Source organism: Emydura macquarii, unplaced genomic scaffold (assembly GCF_026122565.2).
Source record: "Emydura macquarii macquarii isolate MOO-44397 ecotype Brisbane River unplaced genomic scaffold, CSIRO-AGI_Emac_v2 contig_67, whole genome shotgun sequence".
NCBI lineage: Eukaryota > Metazoa > Chordata > Testudines > Chelidae > Emydura > Emydura macquarii.
The window spans coordinates 4,647,282-4,665,527 of NW_027130204.1; the positions used below are offsets into that span (position 1 = coordinate 4,647,282).

An 18,246-nucleotide genomic window follows, 5' to 3' on the forward strand; every position below is an offset into this window, starting at 1 on the left:
AGCCAGGCAGGCAGACACGCTAGCTCTCCTCCAGCTAACGGACTAAAAACAGCAGCGTGGCTGTGGTGGCACAGGCTTGGGCTAGCCGCCTGTGTCCACACCAGTGTACTTAGGTAGCTAACACACTCCCAGCTACTATGTAGACATATCCTTTGCGCATCTGGTGCAGCCATCCTGGCGGTTAGCCAGGACACGAGCCAAACAGAACTGGGTTTGGAAGACACACCCCTAGGGTTATTCCCACTGCTGGGTCTCTGCACACTAAAAGTGTTTGGGGTGCACAATCAGAACCCGCCTTCCCCTGGCAAGTGCAGTGCTTCAACATGGCCAGGGAAGCCTGTTCAATAAAGATCAATGTGACAATCTCCATTTTGGATTTTCTTATGAGGGACAACAGCATCAGGTCACTTGAGGTTCAGCTCAGACGTGTTCCCCACTCCCCATCAGCGGATTACATGGAAGGGACCAAAAGATAAGCTAATGTATGTCAGCTCCTCGCCCAATGCCCCATGTAATATAGCGTTTGTGAATCAAAAAATCAATCTCCTCTCAGGGCAGCCCATGGCAGCAGCACAGGATTAGGCACACACACTCGTTACTGCTGGGCGCATTATTTGTCAGTCCCACACTCCACGGGGATCAAGGCAGACGCCCCTTTCAGCAGCTCCTAGAGGATGCGGCACGGAGCACGCTGGCCGCGGGCATTCAGTGGTCTGTGAAGTCTGCCTTTCTCTTCTCAACAAAGGCTGTCATCCCTTCCTTCCGGTCATCCTGAGAAAGACAGAGTGGCTCAGAGGCACAGGCCGTACAGGAGTCACTCTACAGACAAGCAGCCCACAGGGCAGTGCCTATACTCACCGTAGCAAAGGTGGCGTGGAAGAGCCGCTTCTCCATTTTATTCCCCTCGGTTAGCGTCATCTCAAAGGCTGAAAAAGAAGAGCCAGTGGCAGATGCTGGTGAGCGGGAAGGGGAAGGCTGGATGGTTAATGGATCACATCTAGCCCGCTCCCTAGGAGGAGAGTCCCCCAAGGAGACCCACCTCTGCCGAGTGATGGCCTGAAACACGCACAGACCCACCTTCTCCCTCCCTCCATGTTTCCTTCCCAGCTCCTGGGAGTTTGGAGGGTTGCACCCGAAGCCACGTGACACTAAAGAAGGGAAGTTTAAGAGAGCACTTTGCTCGTGGCGAATCTCCCGCCCGCTCCACAGTGCATTCGATTCCCTGCCCTCCCCACTTGTTTGTTTCCCACCTCCTTGCCCAGGTTTGCACAGGCACAAACCTGCACTGTCTGAGCTCTTCAGGAGCAGGCTGGGGCTCTGGCACGTGGGAGACTAGCTGGAACTGCACTGCTGCCGCTAGAAGAGCCGGCAGTGAAAGGGTTAATGTTGAAATGCTCTTGTCCCTGTTCACCCGAGACCATCACCCCGCGCCAGGCTGCCCGCACACGTCACTGCAGCAGCTGACGCGGGTCATGTTTGCGAGGTTTGAGGCACAACTGGCAGATGCAATGAACAAAGGCCATCGTATTGAGATGGACCAGACGTGAGCTTGCAGAATGGGGGTCATGGAGCTGAAGGCTAGAAGGGCCACCAGATCACCTAGTCTGCCCTCCTGTTGGTCACAGGCCACCAAGCCCACCCAGCCCCCGGACACTAGCACCCAAAAGGAGACCAAAGCATTACAGCTCACAGGTGACTGGACTGGTATGTGCCACAGGCAATGAACAGGAGGGACCGAGGTGCACCAGTCGTCGAGACCCTCACAATGGCAGGGAAATGATTAGTGAGAGACACCCAGATAGTCCTGGCAAGTGACCCACACCCCATGCTGCAGAGGAAGGCAAAAAACCCCCAAGGTCACTGCCAATCTGACCCAGGGGAAATTCCTTCCCAGCCCCACACATAGCAACCATCAGCCACTGAGCATGTGAGCAAGCAGCAGCCAGCCACACACCCGACAGACAAAACAGTCAGTGCCCCACAGAGCCCTGTCCCTCCTCCAGGCTCCCATCACCAGCCATGGCCACCCCTGATGCTTCAGAGGAAGGGGATAAAACCCCCTCCCAGAATGCCCTTTCCTAGCCTGCGGTATCAATGCAGGGTGTGTGTATTTGCATGTTCCTGAAATCACCAAGCAAAAACCCTGCCTACCACGGGACTGGGGCAGCGGACTGGTTTGACCCGTTTTCGGCAGGCTGGGGGCACAAAGTTTCTGGTATAACAGGCTGAGTTCACACAGACTCTGAGTCCTCTTTTCTGACCCAGCAAATGGCCACGGCCTTATGTCCGAGGGAGGCCCCCTGCCAGCCTCCCCGTGTGAAGATGGGTGCTCCTGGGGAGGTTTAGCATGCATTTAGACCCTTTCCCCAGTGTTCTCTGAATGCTTTTGTCCTGAAGATAAAGACATCTGCTTTGGAGGAGCTGGGTGGGCACCCGGAACTGCTGGTGCATGCTACTCACATCCCTGGAGAGAAAGCTACGCACAGGCGCTGGGGATAGCAGAGTCAAGAGCAGGGGCTGCAGCCTAAAGGCCCCAGTCAGGAGGGAGTGGAATGAAGCCCCTGCCCAGCGACAGGTAAAGACTAGAGGCCTCAGACCTGAGGGGCGTTCCTGGGGTGCACCATGGAGGGAGGGTTAAAGGTGCAGTTGCCCTTGAAAGCATGATACGACTTTTTTCATGCAACCTCCTATTCTGGGTCACCATTCCTCAGCGAGGCTGGCCTCTGCGGCAGACTCCATGCTCCCAGAGCACCTCAGCCTCCACTGGGTCCTGGAGGGACCATGTCAGCCCGGTGCACCCACGCCCACATTCAGCCATCACTCCATACGGCTGTACCTGCATTAACAGCTTCCTTGGCCATGGCTGTGACTAGCTTAGAATTGCCTGCTATCTTCTCCCCACAACTGATGGCTTCGTCCAGCAGCTTCTCCACAGGGTAGATTTTGCTGACCAGACCTAGGGAGCAAATTACAGGACAGTCAGCACTTGGCACTCAGCGTTCCTGCGTCCGCCCCCGACGCCCCCATCCAAGAACATGTTCCCAACTCCCAGCCTCCCACCAGCCACCGTGCCGCAGGTCAGAGCACAGAGCAGCCGTGCTCGTCAGACAGCCTCGCCCGGGGTCCAGCGCCCGACACCAGTAACACAGAGCGTTGCAGAGCACTGCCAGCCATGAACCTCAGCTCAGTTAGCTGGCTCAGCACGTGGCACAAAGCCACACTGGAGCAAAGCATGACTACGGCCAGAGACGTGACTGTGCATAAACATCCCTTTCTATCCCCGCACACCCGCTCCCCACAGGTATTCAGAGCCACCTCTGCTGCCATTTGAGCTCAACAGCTAGTAGTGCCCAGCACTCTAGAACCAAGGCGCTGGAAGCAGAGGCGTTAGCAGCAGCATTCAAACCCAGCAGCTTTGGCCTGGTCACGCAGCCTTCTTGCCCTCAGCTGTGTTGGCTTTGCAGGGCTACGAGTCTATTCTTCCTTGGACTGAAGCCAGCTCCAGCGGCAGGATCTTTGTTGCTGGTTGGGCCTGAGCCAGAAAGGGTCCGGCTGGACTTGGAGCCCAGGCTGAGTTTAAGCGTTAGCAAAACCCTCTTACACTAAAGTGAGCCCAGCTGAGGGAGACAACTAGCACGGAGCTGCCTGATGCCAGTTCAGCACACCTGGGCAGTTCTCACTGTCACCCCGCTTTGGGACTTCCCCCTGCAGCAGAGTAGGGACAAAACTGGAAACACCCGAGTGAAGCCTGCAGAGCCAATGGAATACTAGCACCCAGTGCCGGGCTCCCTGCATGCTTCAGACAGAGCAGCAGCGGGCACCCTGCTCCGAATCCTCCCCCTTACTTCCCGGCAGCGAGTCCAGATGAAACAGCAGGATCCAGGAGCTGACAATAAGCGTGTGCCTAGCTACAGAGACGAGGGTCAAACTCCACCTGGGAGATGCACTGGGGGGAGGGTCAATACCTGTTTATTCTAGCTGTGGGGCACAGGGTTGCCAACTACAGGGACACGCTCCAGCACACACCTAACCGCCGTTCCAGTCAAGAGCAGCACAATCCCCTCTAGCCAGCCCCAGCTGCTGAGCGCATTAATTCACACTGGGGATCTGGCCGCCCCCTTTAGGACCACAGTGTGCAAAGAGCTCCCTGGCCTGCTGAGCTGGGCTGAAGAGCCCCCTAAGCGGGCATATCACCACCACCCAGGATCGGGGGTGTCCTACTGAAGGGAGAGTGCATGAGGGAGGAAATCCATTCCAGTAACGTCCCCGTCTCTCTGACTGATTTCTCCCAGGGCACTGGACAGAGAAGACAGACGGGATCGCGTGGAGAGTCAATGGTGGGAGAAGGGCCATTGGCCCCCAGCAGCTTCCAGCCAGGTATGCTGCTAGGGGACACTTTCTCGTGCCTTCCGGTCTGCAGCCTCCCGCACCACACGCTCAGCTACTGCTGGGCCACTAATACAGCAGGGAATAGTTATGGATTCGTACTCCAGACCCCACAAAGAACAGGGCTCCATTGGGCATGGTAGCAAACAGAGGACACCCTCTCTGCCCTGACTCGTTTAGTGAATTAGGGCCACATGCCCAAGGCACAGAGCCGGAATGATCTCAGCTTCCATGGGCACCTTCCCAGGAGCCATGTGCTCTGGAGAAGGGCAGAATGTGGCAGCTTCCATCAGCTGGCCAGTCAAAAGATCCTTGTCCAGAACAGATATGATGCCTGAGTAGCTAAGGTGGAGCGGTCGGAGCCCATGCTGCATCCCAGGGGTCACCCTCCCATCCACCGCATGGGTACGGAGCCTTCCCCTCTCTTCCCACACAGTGCCATAGGTGCGGTCTGGGGGGCGGGGGAGGTGTACATGCTTGTGCCCATACCTGCTTCTTTGGCTTCCTGAGCCGAGATCCTGTCTCCCGTGAGAACCATTTCCATTGCCAGGGACTTGCCCACTGCTCTCGTGAGTCTCTGAGTGCCGCCAGCTCCTGGGGTTAATCAGGAAGACTGCAATTAGCTTGCAAGGGACATTCAGGGGGAATTTCCTCAATCAACACACCCTGATCACACACACATGTGCAATGGTCTGTGCACAGGGGCAGCAGCATGGCTAGGAGAAGAGGAAGGTGATGGGCAGGGAAACAAACTATTGGATTCTTATGTAACAGACAGTAAGAGACAAGCGCATTTCCACCTGCTGGCTATTTCATCACAGGATGTCCCCATACTCGCCCCTGCCCCTGTGGAATTATGGGGGCACACTTGCCTGCCATCCACTCTGTATGTAACCACTTGAACTATATTCTGCACAGACCTAGGCAAAGAGTGTGCCTGGGCTTATCTAAATGTACATTTTTTGAGCATCTGATATGGGGCAAGCTCAGCAATTCTTTCCCGTTTATGGGTTTTTAAAGTGATCAGATGACGGACAGCTGCTCAGCACGGTTGTGTTCGAGTGCAGGCATGCAGGTCTATCAGTGGCTACCCGTCAAAAATCAGAGGGTAAATCAGGCTAATTACTGAATGCCAGGCTCCAGATGACTCAACAACAGCTCCACCTGATCTTGGAGGAAGTAGGGTCTCTCTCTAATGGACAAGAAAGTAGTCTGACAACATATCTAGCAGCTGTAAGACCTATGGGTTCCTTGTACTCCATACCTACTCTGAAAACAGATAGAAGCCAAGTCCCGAGCACTGAAAAGGCAGCAGGAACAACGAAGGATGAATGGGATCAGAGACTGGTGTGGGCATATAAGAAAAGAGAGAAAGACGCATGCCAGAGATCTAAAAGGCTCTCACTTGGAAGTAGGAAGCGGTCAGACAGCGATGTGTGTCTCTGCACCCTCTAAGCATAATTTTGTCAGGGGATCCAGCAACTGCAATGCCACAAGAGGGCCGTCAACATTTCCATCAGAACCCCCCCCGGCAGTTTAGGATTCAAAACTAACAAAGCTCATAAGAGATGCCTGGGTCTGAACTGGTCACACCAATGTCTCTGTTGGAGTGACCAGAATGGGTCAGTTTCCATGCACCATGTGTGTCACTGGAACTCCGACAATCACCTGAAATACAGCTTTTGAAAAGCGTTCGTTTCCCTAACACCACTAGACAACGGCAGGGCTGGGGAGGAGCTTTGCCGCACTAGACGCTTACACGCAGAAGTGTACTCAGCATGGGTTACCTGGAATGGTTCCCAGCAAGATTTCGGGTTGCCCAAACTGCGCCTTTTCGCCAGCATAGATGATATCGCACATCATGGCCAGCTCACAGCCACCGCCCAGCTTCAGGGGAAAGAGGGGGGGAGTGCATTAGAACTAACAGAGCAGACAAGCGTTTCTTCCAGTTGAGCTACCTGGCCCTGCTCCTATGGGGTCAGAGGCCTTGCAGCTTGTGCTGTATTCATCCACGCCCCAGGCAGCAGGGGAGGGGGAACTGAAGCACATGGTAGATAAAGTCACTTGCCCACAGTCACCCAAGGAGTGTATGGCTTTGCCAGAACATGAACCCACTTCTGCCAAGTTCCCATCGGATGCCCTAACCTATCCAAAGAGAAACAGCTCAATACGAAGCATTCCAAAGTCCACTCCTTTCCTCCATGAGGGACTGGGGGTAAGGGATCGTATATTCCCCAAGGGGTCAAGGGAGGAAGGCAGAGCTGCTTCCTGGGCAAAGCAAAAGCAGATATCTCCACAGCCAGAGCTGCAGGGAAAGAGGTGGTGTTGGTTTATGCAGAGTTGTTTGGATGCACTTCCCTTATCCTGCAACCTCGACCTCAATAGTTCCTGCCTGGATTTCCAACCCCCTGCATTTCTTACATGGCTCATCAAACAACATCCTGTGTTTCATTCACACCTCCACCTGGTTTCTATGTATAAATACCAGGAGGGAAGGAAGATCCCTGTTCATACTGACCCTGAAACAAGGTATTTTATTACCCTTTAGTAATCAGGGAAATAAACACCAATATTCAAACCAATAAGTGTTCATTCCATGGTATCAGGAAAACTTTCTATTAGCTCTTGCAATAAAAACTATATAAAGACCACCACACATCCCCATTAGGATTGGCTTCTGGATCTGCATGGAGCTGGCTGGACAATGACACAGAAGTGAACCATGATGCAATATTTACCAAGAAACATTTTAGGCTGTGGGGTAGATTAAGGAAAGGAAAACCGAAACTCACAGCATATCCATTCACAGCTGCGATGACTGGCTTTCTCACTGTAGAGACTCTGTTCCAATGCGCAAGGAAATTGCCCCCGTAACATTCCTGGAAGGTTCTGTTCTGCATCTCCTTTATATCTGCTCCAGCTGAGAAAGAGAATATTGCATAACTAGGGTGAACTAGGGAATGACCATCTTCACACCCCTCTTGTTGTAGTCCTATTGGTCCCAGTATATTACAGGTTATTCAGGAGATTGGAAAAAGAGATCTGTGTAAGCTGGAAAGCTTGTCTCTCTCACCAACAGAAGTTGTTCCAATAAAATATATTATCTCACCCACCTGGTCTCTCTACCATCCTTGGATCAGTAAGTGGTCAGCACTAGACTAGTTTAACTAAAACTAAAAGGGGCATCTTAATCAGGGTCAACTTGAAATAGTTTCAGGTCCAATCCCTGCCTCCGAGTCACCCTGGTAAGATGTGTGGTTTTCAAAAATCACAGAAATCTCCTGATCTAGTAAAAAAGTTTTCTTTTCTTCCATTACTGTATGAAAGACTGACATAGATGGGGAAAGGACTCAGGGACTGCATCAGGGAACCAGGGAAACTGACTCTATACTCAGAGCTCCCTCATTAAAGAGAGAGAACTATGTTTTTTGCTACTTTTTCCACAGAGTGATCTTAGGGGTTATTTGTAAGAAAAGCAGTAAGTGAAATAGGCTTGGACAGAGGTGTGGTGCTTAAGTTGAGTGTCTCTTTAACGAGAGCACCTGTCACATCACATGCCTGAAGGACATGGTTATAAAGCATACTGGCAGTAAAAATAATCCCCCCCATGCTTGAAACTTCACACTGGCTGCTCAATGGCAAAGCCAGACCTTAGCCGTGACCCAGGTCTGACTTGTTTTTGCTCCCAGGGGAAGGGCTGGAAGCCGTAGTGCTTGGGCATTTAAAAGCCAACTGGACAAACACTGAGGGTACGCCTATGGTAGAAAAGCGGCAACTGCACCACTGGAGCGCTGACATGTAGACACTGACTACAGTGACAGAAGGGGTTCTTCTGTCACTGTAGCAATCCACCCCTCTGTGTAGCAGCAGCTAGCTCTATGAAAGAATTCCTCCAGTTCCATCAACGTCACAGTGTCTACACCGGGGCAAAAGTTGGCTTAATTACATCGCACAGGGGATAACAATGTCATTAAGTCGACCTAACTCTGTATTGTAGACCAGCCCTGGGAAGTGTCCTTCACTAGCCCCTGGGTATGAGTGGGGCCCTTCCCATCTAACGCCCACAAGTTTCTGAACATTCTGGGGGAGCAGCCAACCACTTGGGATCCCCAGAATTATCAGCAGCTTCCTGCCTCGCATCTCTCACACTGGGCAGAATTCTCCACTTTCCAAGAGGAGGGGGGGAGAGACACTTCCATCCGAAACTGGACCCATGACAGGAGACACTGGTTCCCCTTTCCAAAGTCAAGCCCCATTTTCCTCCTGCAAGTGCTCCTGCTAGAAACAACAGCGCTCACTAGCGTGCCTGTCTGCAAGAGAGAGCACTGGAAGGGCAGCTCACAGCTGGCCTTGGAGTTTCCCCATAGGTCTCACACATCCTCTTCACTGGGAGATAAAGGATCAAAAGCAGCAGCCATCACCCAGAGCCCTTGGACAGCCCCTCCAAGCCCACTGCCTGCCAAAGGCAATAGGTACCACCTCAGGCAAAGCAGCCTCCAGCCCTAATTTCCAACCACCTCGCTATGGGACATGCTAAGCGAGCCACACCACAGCGCCCTCTCTGCCTACCTGCGAAGGCTTTCTCGCTACCGGTGATGACGATGGCCCCCACATGAGGGTCCTTCTCGAAGGAGTCCAGAACTTGGTTCATCTCGTTCATCAGGCCATCACAGAGGGCATTCAAGGCCTTGGGGCGGTTCAGCTGGATCACGCCTACATTCTGTTTCACCCCCTTCTTCTCCACCACTATGTACTGGAACTGGGTGCCTGCTGGGGGAAGGGACACCGTCACATCATTAGAGCAGCAGGCGGCTCTGCACGGAATGAACCTGCTTTCTGGCTGGCTGGGATCCACCTCCTCTCCTGCAAGGGCAAGCACCCACCCCATGATGCACTTCTGCCAGGGACACGCAGGACCATGCCCCCGCACCAGTGTGGAGCTGACTCTGGGCTTCGCAAGTCTGGTCTGCTGGCTAGCGTTCTGCACTGTGAGCGACTCAGGACTGGGCTGGCTTCCTGTGGCTATGAGCATGCAGTCAGCACACACCTGCTGCTTTCCCTGGCGTTTCTACAATGCACAGGGCTTGACCCTCCTAACTGGGGACAGCGGGGTCCAGGGCAATGCCGAGTGAGCAGCTCAGCTCCCCCACACCCAGGCTGCTGGAACTCCTACCCTATAACTTGGGTGGCTCCCTATTTCATTTCCGCCTCTGGCAGACAGGTCTTTAAAGCCCTCCCTACCCGCTGGAACAGAGAAGCATCCTCTGTCTCTCCACCCCTCACTAAGCCTGACTTCTGCAATAGTCTCTCCTCTACCGCACGCTCTCCTGGAGCCTCTTAGCCATGTGTTGTCGGGAGGGTTGGGAGGGACAACCTCTATTATTCTATCCCTTCCCTCAGCCTTCAGCGTTGGCCCCCTCCCCACAGCTTCTCTCTTGTGCTGGTCTTTGCCACTGCTCAGAGCTTCCTCAAGGAGCCGGGACACTGACAGATTCCTGTCTATTTCACAGCTTGGGCTGGTTCTAAACAGCAGCACAAGCCAAACTCAGTCTTGATCATTTCACTAGATGCTGCTTGGGAAAGCTTTGGGCAACAGCAGCGGCACTGGGGAGTCTGCAGTCTCAGGCAAACAAGGATGTGTCCAGTATCCCATTTGGAAGGTTTTGTTCCTAATCATTAAGGCCAGAAACCTACTTTTAAATAATTCACACCTAGCTCTTATTTAGCAATTGTCATCAGAGGATCTAGAATCACGTTACAAAGGTGGGTCGTACCATCATTCCATTTTATAGGTGGGCCTTGCGGGGTAAGGACTAGCCTAAGATCACACCAAAAGTCAATGGCAGAGCTTGGAACTGAACCCAGGAGTGCAGGATCCCAGGCCAGGAAAGGTGACAAATGAAAATGTAAATTCTGCAGACGTTGCTGGCATAAACCCAATCCCCCTTGCTAGGGAGGGTCCTGACAAACCACTGTAGGGTGCACTACCAAGCTCTCTGCTATGCACCTCAACAACATTCCTTCTCCACGGCAGTAGAACGCCCCAGATGACAGCCTGCAGAAAAGCAGCAATAATGCAAGGCAGTTCCAAGTTAAAAGCTGCAGCCTCCACAATTGGGAACCTCCAATTAAATGCATTGCACTTCAATATAAATCCCTTCAGTCGTTCTGGCCACATTTATTCCTGTGTGTCTTTGCAAGTATGACTGGCTCCTCCCAGTCTATCTACTTCTCTTAACGTGAACCTGCCATGCCCTCAAAATGGGGATTTTGTGGCACTTTTTGCCATAGCAATCCTGTCCCAAGTGCGGCCTTAGGGCTTTGCTGCAGAATCTAGCAGGAGGAACCAGACCCGCCTGGCAGATGCGTTAGGGTGAACGCTGCCTCATTTCTTGGCCTCCTCTGATATTGGGGGAACCATCCAGGACAATATTTTCAAATCAGGGCAACTGAAAATCCTTAGGTAGGTTGCTAATGAATTGGCCTGGATTTCAGAACTGCCGGGTACTTAGAAGTCCCCCTGGAGTCAATGTGAGCTGTGTGCGCTCAGTAACATTGAAAGTCAGGGTGCTTCTACACAAGGACCTACATACAGATATGGAAGTCCACCACCAAGGCCCATCTTATTGATTTTTAAATCACAAAAGCTGCCTCCCCAGGCTTCGGTGAACTTGGACAATCATGGGACTCAAACTCTGTCCTCGCTATCACTAGCCTTGACAGACCCAATTTCCTGTCCAGATCCTGCTTCACATTACATCAGTAGCTGTGGCACCTTTGGCAGCATGACCAATGGCCCCCAGTGAGCCTGGAGGTGGGCACAGATTGAAAGGGGCATCAATTGGAATTTTTAAAAACTAATTCAAACCCCATTTCCTGATGCTCTTTACAGGGGCACCATCAACCTGGGGTTTATTCTTATATTCTTTTTTAAAAGTGTATAAGGGTTTTTCTGCTCCTCTGTTGATTTTTATAAGGCTCTTTTTCCAATCAGCTGTCTCCCCCTCTCTGATGAGACAGGAGACCAGTGCAACTGATGCTGCAAGGTCCTTTCAATGCACAACTGAAAAAAGAGAAAAATATGTTTTCCCACCAATCCGTCAGTTACAGGAAGATTGGGCCCTGTGCACAAGAGGCCCTGTGCAGGAGTCAGTTCAGCTGCATCATGTGTCAGGACAGGGCACTTTAACAGCAGCAAGGGTGATTTTCAAGTTGACCTTGAAGTCGGTGTCTTTTGAAGTCAAATTCCTTAATTAACTGCATATAAAATACAATGGAAGTGGACTGGTCAAGTAAACTGATCTAGATATATATAAGTGCACTATTAGTATGAAAGTCTCATAAAAGGATCTCATCTGGTGTAAACAGAATCAAAGCATTCTATATACACATCACTCCTGTGTAGATTTCTGTGTTTCACCTAACCAGTGCTAAGTGTAATTCATAGAGAGCTTTCATAGCTCTCCAAGTATTTTACAAAGGAAAGTCAGGATCATCACCCCCACTTTACAGATGGCAGAAAGAAGGCACAAAGGGGAACTCATTGCCCATGTGCTTTTCTGCTCAAGGGCTGCAGCTGTTCTGGTTGCTTCCCCCACAACTGACATCATAACCCTCCACTTGTGATGTCACAGTCACCTCCACGGCAGCCAGAAGAACCTTAAGTGAGGACATTAGCAGGCAGATGCTTAAAGGAACAAAGATCCTATTCACATGATAGGTTCCCATGGCATAAAAACAGGGAAAGAGAAATGCAGGTTTACTTAGGTTAAATAAGTGTTATTGCCCAAATGCATTATGATGGCTAGCATCTACCCTGAGTAACCAAAAAGGGGAGAAGAATACATGGAAAAAATCACAAGGATTCCATGCCCAAGTTTAAAGGAAAGCATAACTGGACCCAGTTGCCAACCCAGCTCAGGCTAGAGCTCCTGCCAAATACACCACAAGTGTCAGCTCCAATATGCGGCTGAGCATGAATCTTCCACTGAGAGAGCACAATGTCCAAGTCCTGCTTCATTGGTTGGATCTGAGAGAATGCTGTCCTTCAAAAAATCATGTTACTCTTTCCTGTACGAAAGGTATATGGGAGCCAGTCTCACATGCACCTACACTTCAGACATCCACCCACAGGACTTTCCACACACACACACGAGGACAAGCAACCCAGGCATACTCCAGAGCAGTGGTTCTCAACCAGCAGCCCACTAGCCGCTTGTGCCCCAATCAGCACACAGTTGTGGCCCATGTGACATCCTCAGGGCCATGCATATAGTAAATATATAGTGTGGATGTGGCCCACATAACGCACAGAGAGCTGCCTATGCGGCCCACTATGGTAAATAGGTTGAGAACCACTGCTCCACACTGCTGTGTGAATAGATTATCAAGCAGCTACAAAACCCAGAATTGCCAGATATATATACACAAACTAAATAGAGCAACTCTCTTCACTCTAACCCACTAGCACTCCTCAGCAGGCCTGTAATCGAAATAATTTGGCTGTAATTTCTTTTCTCAACATTAAAAAAAAAAGTTCATTGAGAAGATAGGAACAATATTTTTATGCAAAGCCATGCGTATCAGCCCAGCGACACCGTCTCCAGAGCATTCACGAAATGTCCAGAAAACCAACAGTCCCAACAGGAGGAATCTGTAAAAGGCTCTGAACACACTGAGCTAGAGTTGGCATTTCAGAACTGAAATGAACATTCCTGTGACTATGTCAGAGCAGTCGCACAGAACCCAGCCTGGGTAGGGTCAGTCTTCTGGGGGGCAATTAAAAGAGACACTTGTTTTTTCATCACTCTCACCACAGCAATGATGGATGAGGAGATTTGGGCCCAGGCTGCTGGCACGCTTCACAAGGCTGATGTCAGAAAAGAACAGCTTACAAAGTAATGGCTGGGGGGAACTCAGCGGGGAGGGACTGAAAGCTGGCAGCTGCCAAGGGCCATTCAGCTTCCTACACAAGTGGCAGCCCAGCTCCTAGCACCAGCATCATTACAATGGCCCCTTACCCGAGACCCACCTTGCCACACAGCCGGCCTGAGGCACACTGGTGGGGCAGCGCGGGGGAGACTTGCCCTGCTACTGCGCACACTAAACTTGACCTTGGATACAGGTTTCCTTCTGCAGAGCAGCACATCTGGTCCCTTCCATGAGCCCTGAATTAACTGAGCAAGAACTGAATGTCGAGGCCTCACAGACAGGGCTCCCATCACCATCACCCTGAGCCTCCCCCGCCAGCTCCACACACATCCGCCGCAAGAGCTGTTGGCGCAGAGTGGGGGAAGAGGGTATGTCCAGGAGGCCCCCGGCCAGTCCTCAGGCAAGCCCCTGGACCCAGGCTGAGGCATGGACAGCGGTGAGGTGCTGTCACGAGTGCGCAAGGCCTCATGCCTGCAAAGCACTGTGGGTGCAAGGAGTGCCTCAGAAGTCAACAGAACAGACAGCTCAGGGGCTTGACGTTAAGCACATGCTTTGGTGCCTTGCTGGATTGGGACCTAGGGATGGCTCCAGGGCAGAGGAGCAACTCACCATGAGGAGTACTTCTGTGCCCCGTCAGTCGGGACATGGGGCTCAGAGGCTTGGCCTCCAGCCCAACGGAGGGAGCAGGCTACCCAGGTAGTTCCAGCCAGCTCGGAGGCGAGACAGCTCGGCTATCTGCCCACAGAGCCGCTGGGAGGCACCTCCAGAGACCAAGGCACGTGACTGGCAGGAGCTGCTGGGGAACCGGATTCATTGGCAGAGTCAAGCTGGACTCCGGAGAACTTTGCTCTCTGCTTCGGGGCAACAACAAACCCGCAGGCCCCCGCGCCAACTTCCAAGCACAACACAGCACGGCCACCACCACCCCACACCCTGACCTACGCCAACCCCAAGGGTCACGTTTGACGGGGAGGTGTGGGGAGCTGCCAGGAGCCAGCTCTGTGGGGCAGGAGCCTCCCGGAGGGGACGGGGAGCACGTGCAGCCAAAGTGCGCCGAGGCCCAGCCAGAGGGGCTCCCCCCCAGCACCCAGCTGGCAGTGCAGAGGGCCATCGCCCGAGGAGCCAGCCGGGCAAGGGCACCGGGCTGGATCACCCAGCACCCCGCCCCCCCGAGACACCGGTCCCGTCCCGTCCCGTCCCGTCCCGCTCCGGGCCGGGCCCCCACTCACTCGTCATGCAGCGCCGAGCCGGAGCCCACGGCAGCAGGCGGGTTGGGGCCGAGGCCCGGGCCGGACAGAGCAGCACGCGCAGACACACAGCCATAGCTGCGCCACGACGTCAACGAGGCCAGGAGGAGCCACCGAGCTCCGAGTCCGTCCCCGTCGGCTCATAGCTCCGCCCCCTGCAGCTCCGCCCCTCCCCCGGACTCCCGACCGGCATAGCCCCGCTCCCTGCTCCTGTGGGAGTGTTCCAAGGAGACGGGAGGATGGGGGTGTGGGTGGGTTCAGGGCAGACGGGAGGATGGGGTTGTGGGTGGGTTCAGGGCAGACGGGAGGATGGGGGTTGTGGGTGGGTTCAGGGCAGACGGGAGGATGGGGGGTGTGGGTGGGTTCAGGGGAGTGGGGAGGATCAGGAGCCAAGACTGGGCTGTGGGGCACAGGGACCGGCTGGTGAAGCATCAATGGGGCCAATTTCCTGGTGTTGGTGAGGCGCCCTTGGGGGCAGTGTGATCTCCACTATGGGGTGGTCTGTAGTAGCACAACCCTGGCTGAGCCGGAGCACCACTTACTGATGTGGGGCTGGGCACTTGCCGGGTCTGCTCGGCCCAGGACACTGCCCCAGCTGGCCAGGAGCAGGGCGTCCTGGCTGGCCCTGGGGCAGTGCATTGAAATTCAGCTCAGCCATGGCCATCTGGGCCCAGAACTGCCCAGCCACACCCCCTGTCCCTGAACCCTCTGGGGGCAGGCAGGCTGTGAGGCCCAGGCCCTTCCAGGGCAGCACCAAGCAGCAGTGGCACCCAGCATTCCTGAGAGGGCAGGCAGACCTTCTTATCCCACCCGATGGGTCCTGATTGGGTACTGTCCCCTCCCCACCCTTCTAGCTGCTGGAGGACCATGTCTTGTTGGTTCCTTGAGAAACTGTGTGACATCCCTAGGCAGTGCTTGGAGGTCTAAGCTCCCTGCCCCTCTTTCCCATGCAATGCTGTTCCTTTGGGTTGGTGAGTCTGGGCTGCAACGTCTCCAGCAGGGGCCAGCGAAGTCTTGATGTACTCAACACAGACACTTAGTTGTTCTTAACCAATCAGCAAGTTTATTAGTTCACCAGGAACCACATCCCTCTATGATCAATAATTTTAGAGATCAGATGTAGATACACCAAATGCTCCAGGCATGTAGTGAACACACAATACTCATAGTCTTGTAAGCCATTAAGAGATCACCCATATCATCGAACAATACACATCACCAAGATTTCTTATTACATTTACTTATAATCATCGGCCATCAATTCTGTAGTATTTTAATAAGTTATCATGCTTCCAGGGAGTGAAGAATTGGATGCACTTGTCTTAAAGCAATCATAGCACTGCGGTCCCTACTGGGCTAAGTGTCCGGTACCACTTTGGGATTCTGCAGCTTATTTGTGGGTTTGGTCAATTGTGAGATCCCTCACAATGACTTCAATTTTTATACCCTGGTGATTCTTTTATTTCTATTGGACTCTTGCCATCTGACCTCTTACTTTTCAGCTGCTTCCATCAGTACCCAGTGGATGGCATTGTTGGATAGCAAATATCTGACCTTTTCTGATCAAGGTTTTTAGTTTTCTTCATTTTAATTAACCCCTACTATTAAATGGAATTTCCCCCTACTTAACCAATTTCTTTTAATATTCTAAAGTTATACACTGATCAGGTGCTTATCTCTTTCAATATTTTTTCTCCTTTTGGTGCCATAGCAATTCTTATCACCTCTATAATGCAACAATCATTTGAAAAGGAAACAACCCTAATATTGCCTCTAAATTAAATGGACATAGTCTGTACATTCTTTCATTATATGGTACCTTTAATTGCCCATCTTTTCAGGGATCGCAACAGAACAAGAGAAGTTAATCACATATAGAGAGGCCATCTAGCTGATTCCTAAGCTGGACCAATGTACAGATACTAATTTGGGGTGAAAGCTGGTTGGTTTAGATTTGCTGAGGTATCAGAAAGTTTGACCTCTGGAAACCTTTAGGTTTCCGGGTCTCACAGCAAGCTATTCCTTAAACATAACTTTACATTCCTTGAACAGTTTATTTGACCTAGAGCCTAGCACGTCATCTTACATTACTCTCCTCCCCACCCCCTGAAGGCACTTCCCCAGTGTTTTTGGATCCCGCTTGTCAGGGCACAATTGATGGAATTCATGAAGGAGGTCAGGTGTATGTATGTTACCGGCTGGTCCCCATGTGTAATCAGCAGGGCCATACCCTTCCCAGTCCACGACATACTTCAGTTGTCCTTGGAGGAGTTTAGAGTCCAGGATCTGTCTCACCCACATGTTCTTACTGCCCCTGAACCAAGATGGGGGTGGAGGTGGCTATGTGCGTCCAGGAAAGGCATTGTCTACATATTTCTTGAACAAAGAAACATGGAATATGGGATGTATCTTCCTGGTACAGGGCAGCTAGAGCTTGAAGGCCATGGGATGAATCTGTTGAATGATCCCAGGTTATGGTGGTCTAGTTTCCTGGAGGATCAGGAGGTGTCCCAAGTGCTGAGTTGAGAGCTATACCCTCTCTCCGACTGCCTTGGGAGGATGGTCCTGTTGATGAAAGTCAGCAGTGTTGTGGTTCTCCCTGGCCAAGTTCAAGTGTGGTTTGAATTCCTTGTGAATGAGGTGGAGGCGTTGAACAACTGTAGGCTGCAGGGACCTGTGAGCCTAAGAAGGCATTTGGAGACCTTGAACTAGTTCTGCCATCTCAGTGGTGGGCTTGCCTGGAGATTTCATTTCAATTGTAGAGGGCACCTGCAGGCATAGAAGCTCCATTGAGCTAGACTGGGGTGGAGTCTGCTCACACTGTCAGAAACTGAGATGGAGATGGTCAGGCCTAGTGGTCAGAGCTGGAACAGTCAGGTCTAGTGGTCAAAGCCAGATCCAAGCATCCAGGGCGGGGTTGGAGCAGGACTAGGAGTAGGGCAATGGTGAGAGCAAGGCGAGAGCAGGACTAGGAACAGGACTGGAGCAAGAGCAACAGTGGGGCAGGCTTAGGCCTGGAGAATCTGTTACCACCATCAGGCAGGAAAGAGTTCGAAGTCCTAGGAGTCAGACTGAGCTGTTGTTCCTCCCGTGGGGCTTGTATACCTGCTCTGGCAGTCACACAGCCAGTTCCTGGCTTGTGGATTGGCTGGAGCCTAGCACAGGGTGACTCATAGGATTGGCTTCAAGGATTGCCTTTGATGTGAGATCTAAGGTGCAATTGATCTGGGGTAAGTGGCTGGTCCTTTGGGACTGGAAGTAACCTGAATATAGCTGTGATCCTTGGTGTAAGGGACCATCTATCATGGGTAAGCTTACCTGGGTGGTAAGACAGATCAGAGTAGTGAAGGGACGGGCTGTGACTCCCTGGCTCGGCTATTACAGTGCCTGAGGAGTTCATATTTGACAGTTGGTGAAATCTAAGTTTAGAACTCACAACCAATTTGGGGCTGTGCCCTGCTTTCTAACCGCCTGCCCTTTGGTTGGGACTCACGCTCGTCTGAACTGCTACCAGCAGCATTGCAGGCAGCAGAGTCCCTACAGGTAACCATGCAGTGCCAAGAAACTAAAGACAAGGCAGTCTCATAACCAAGCTCTCCGCAAGCAGCCGGAGACGCTTCCTAAGAGCAAGCTGATGAGACACAACAGGAAAGGAGGAAGCCCATTGCTCGAGGGTGCATGA

General features: G+C 52.3%; 1 protein-coding gene across 2 annotated transcripts; it reads right to left on the bottom strand.

The window, feature by feature from the left end:
* Positions 1 to 365: 365 nt before the first annotated feature.
* On the bottom strand, positions 366 to 14,702 carry ECHS1 (enoyl-CoA hydratase, short chain 1). 2 transcript variants are annotated; one of them, XM_067538769.1, is made up of 8 exons: positions 14,547 to 14,702; positions 8,956 to 9,156; positions 7,179 to 7,306; positions 6,174 to 6,273; positions 4,876 to 4,980; positions 2,837 to 2,956; positions 859 to 926; positions 366 to 771 (listed from the first exon to the last, which is right to left on the bottom strand). In XM_067538769.1, the coding sequence occupies exons 1-8, from the start codon at positions 14,638 to 14,640 to the stop codon at positions 706 to 708; spliced, it is 882 nt and encodes a 293-aa protein (XP_067394870.1). In that variant the 5' UTR covers positions 14,641 to 14,702; the 3' UTR covers positions 366 to 705. The 2 variants fall into 2 exon arrangements, with proteins under 2 accessions (XP_067394870.1, XP_067394880.1); XM_067538779.1 differs by having other exon boundaries at positions 8,956 to 9,153; positions 14,547 to 14,675.
* Between the last annotated feature and the right edge of the window lie 3,544 nt (positions 14,703 to 18,246).

What these genes read in the sequence shown, in the direction of transcription:
- ECHS1 (XM_067538769.1), bottom strand. Translation starts at nt 14,640, where the DNA reads ATGGCTGTGTGTCTGCGCGTGCTGCTCTGTCCGGCCCGGGCCTCGGCC. An exon ending in TAGCGAGAAAGCCTTCGCAG is followed by an intron (nt 7,307 to 8,955) that starts GTAGGCAGAGAG and finishes TCTCTTTCTCAG; the next exon opens with CTGGAGCAGATATAAAGGAG. An exon ending in CTTGCTGGGAACCATTCCAG is followed by an intron (nt 4,981 to 6,173) that starts GTAACCCATGCT and finishes GATTAACCCCAG; the next exon opens with GAGCTGGCGGCACTCAGAGA.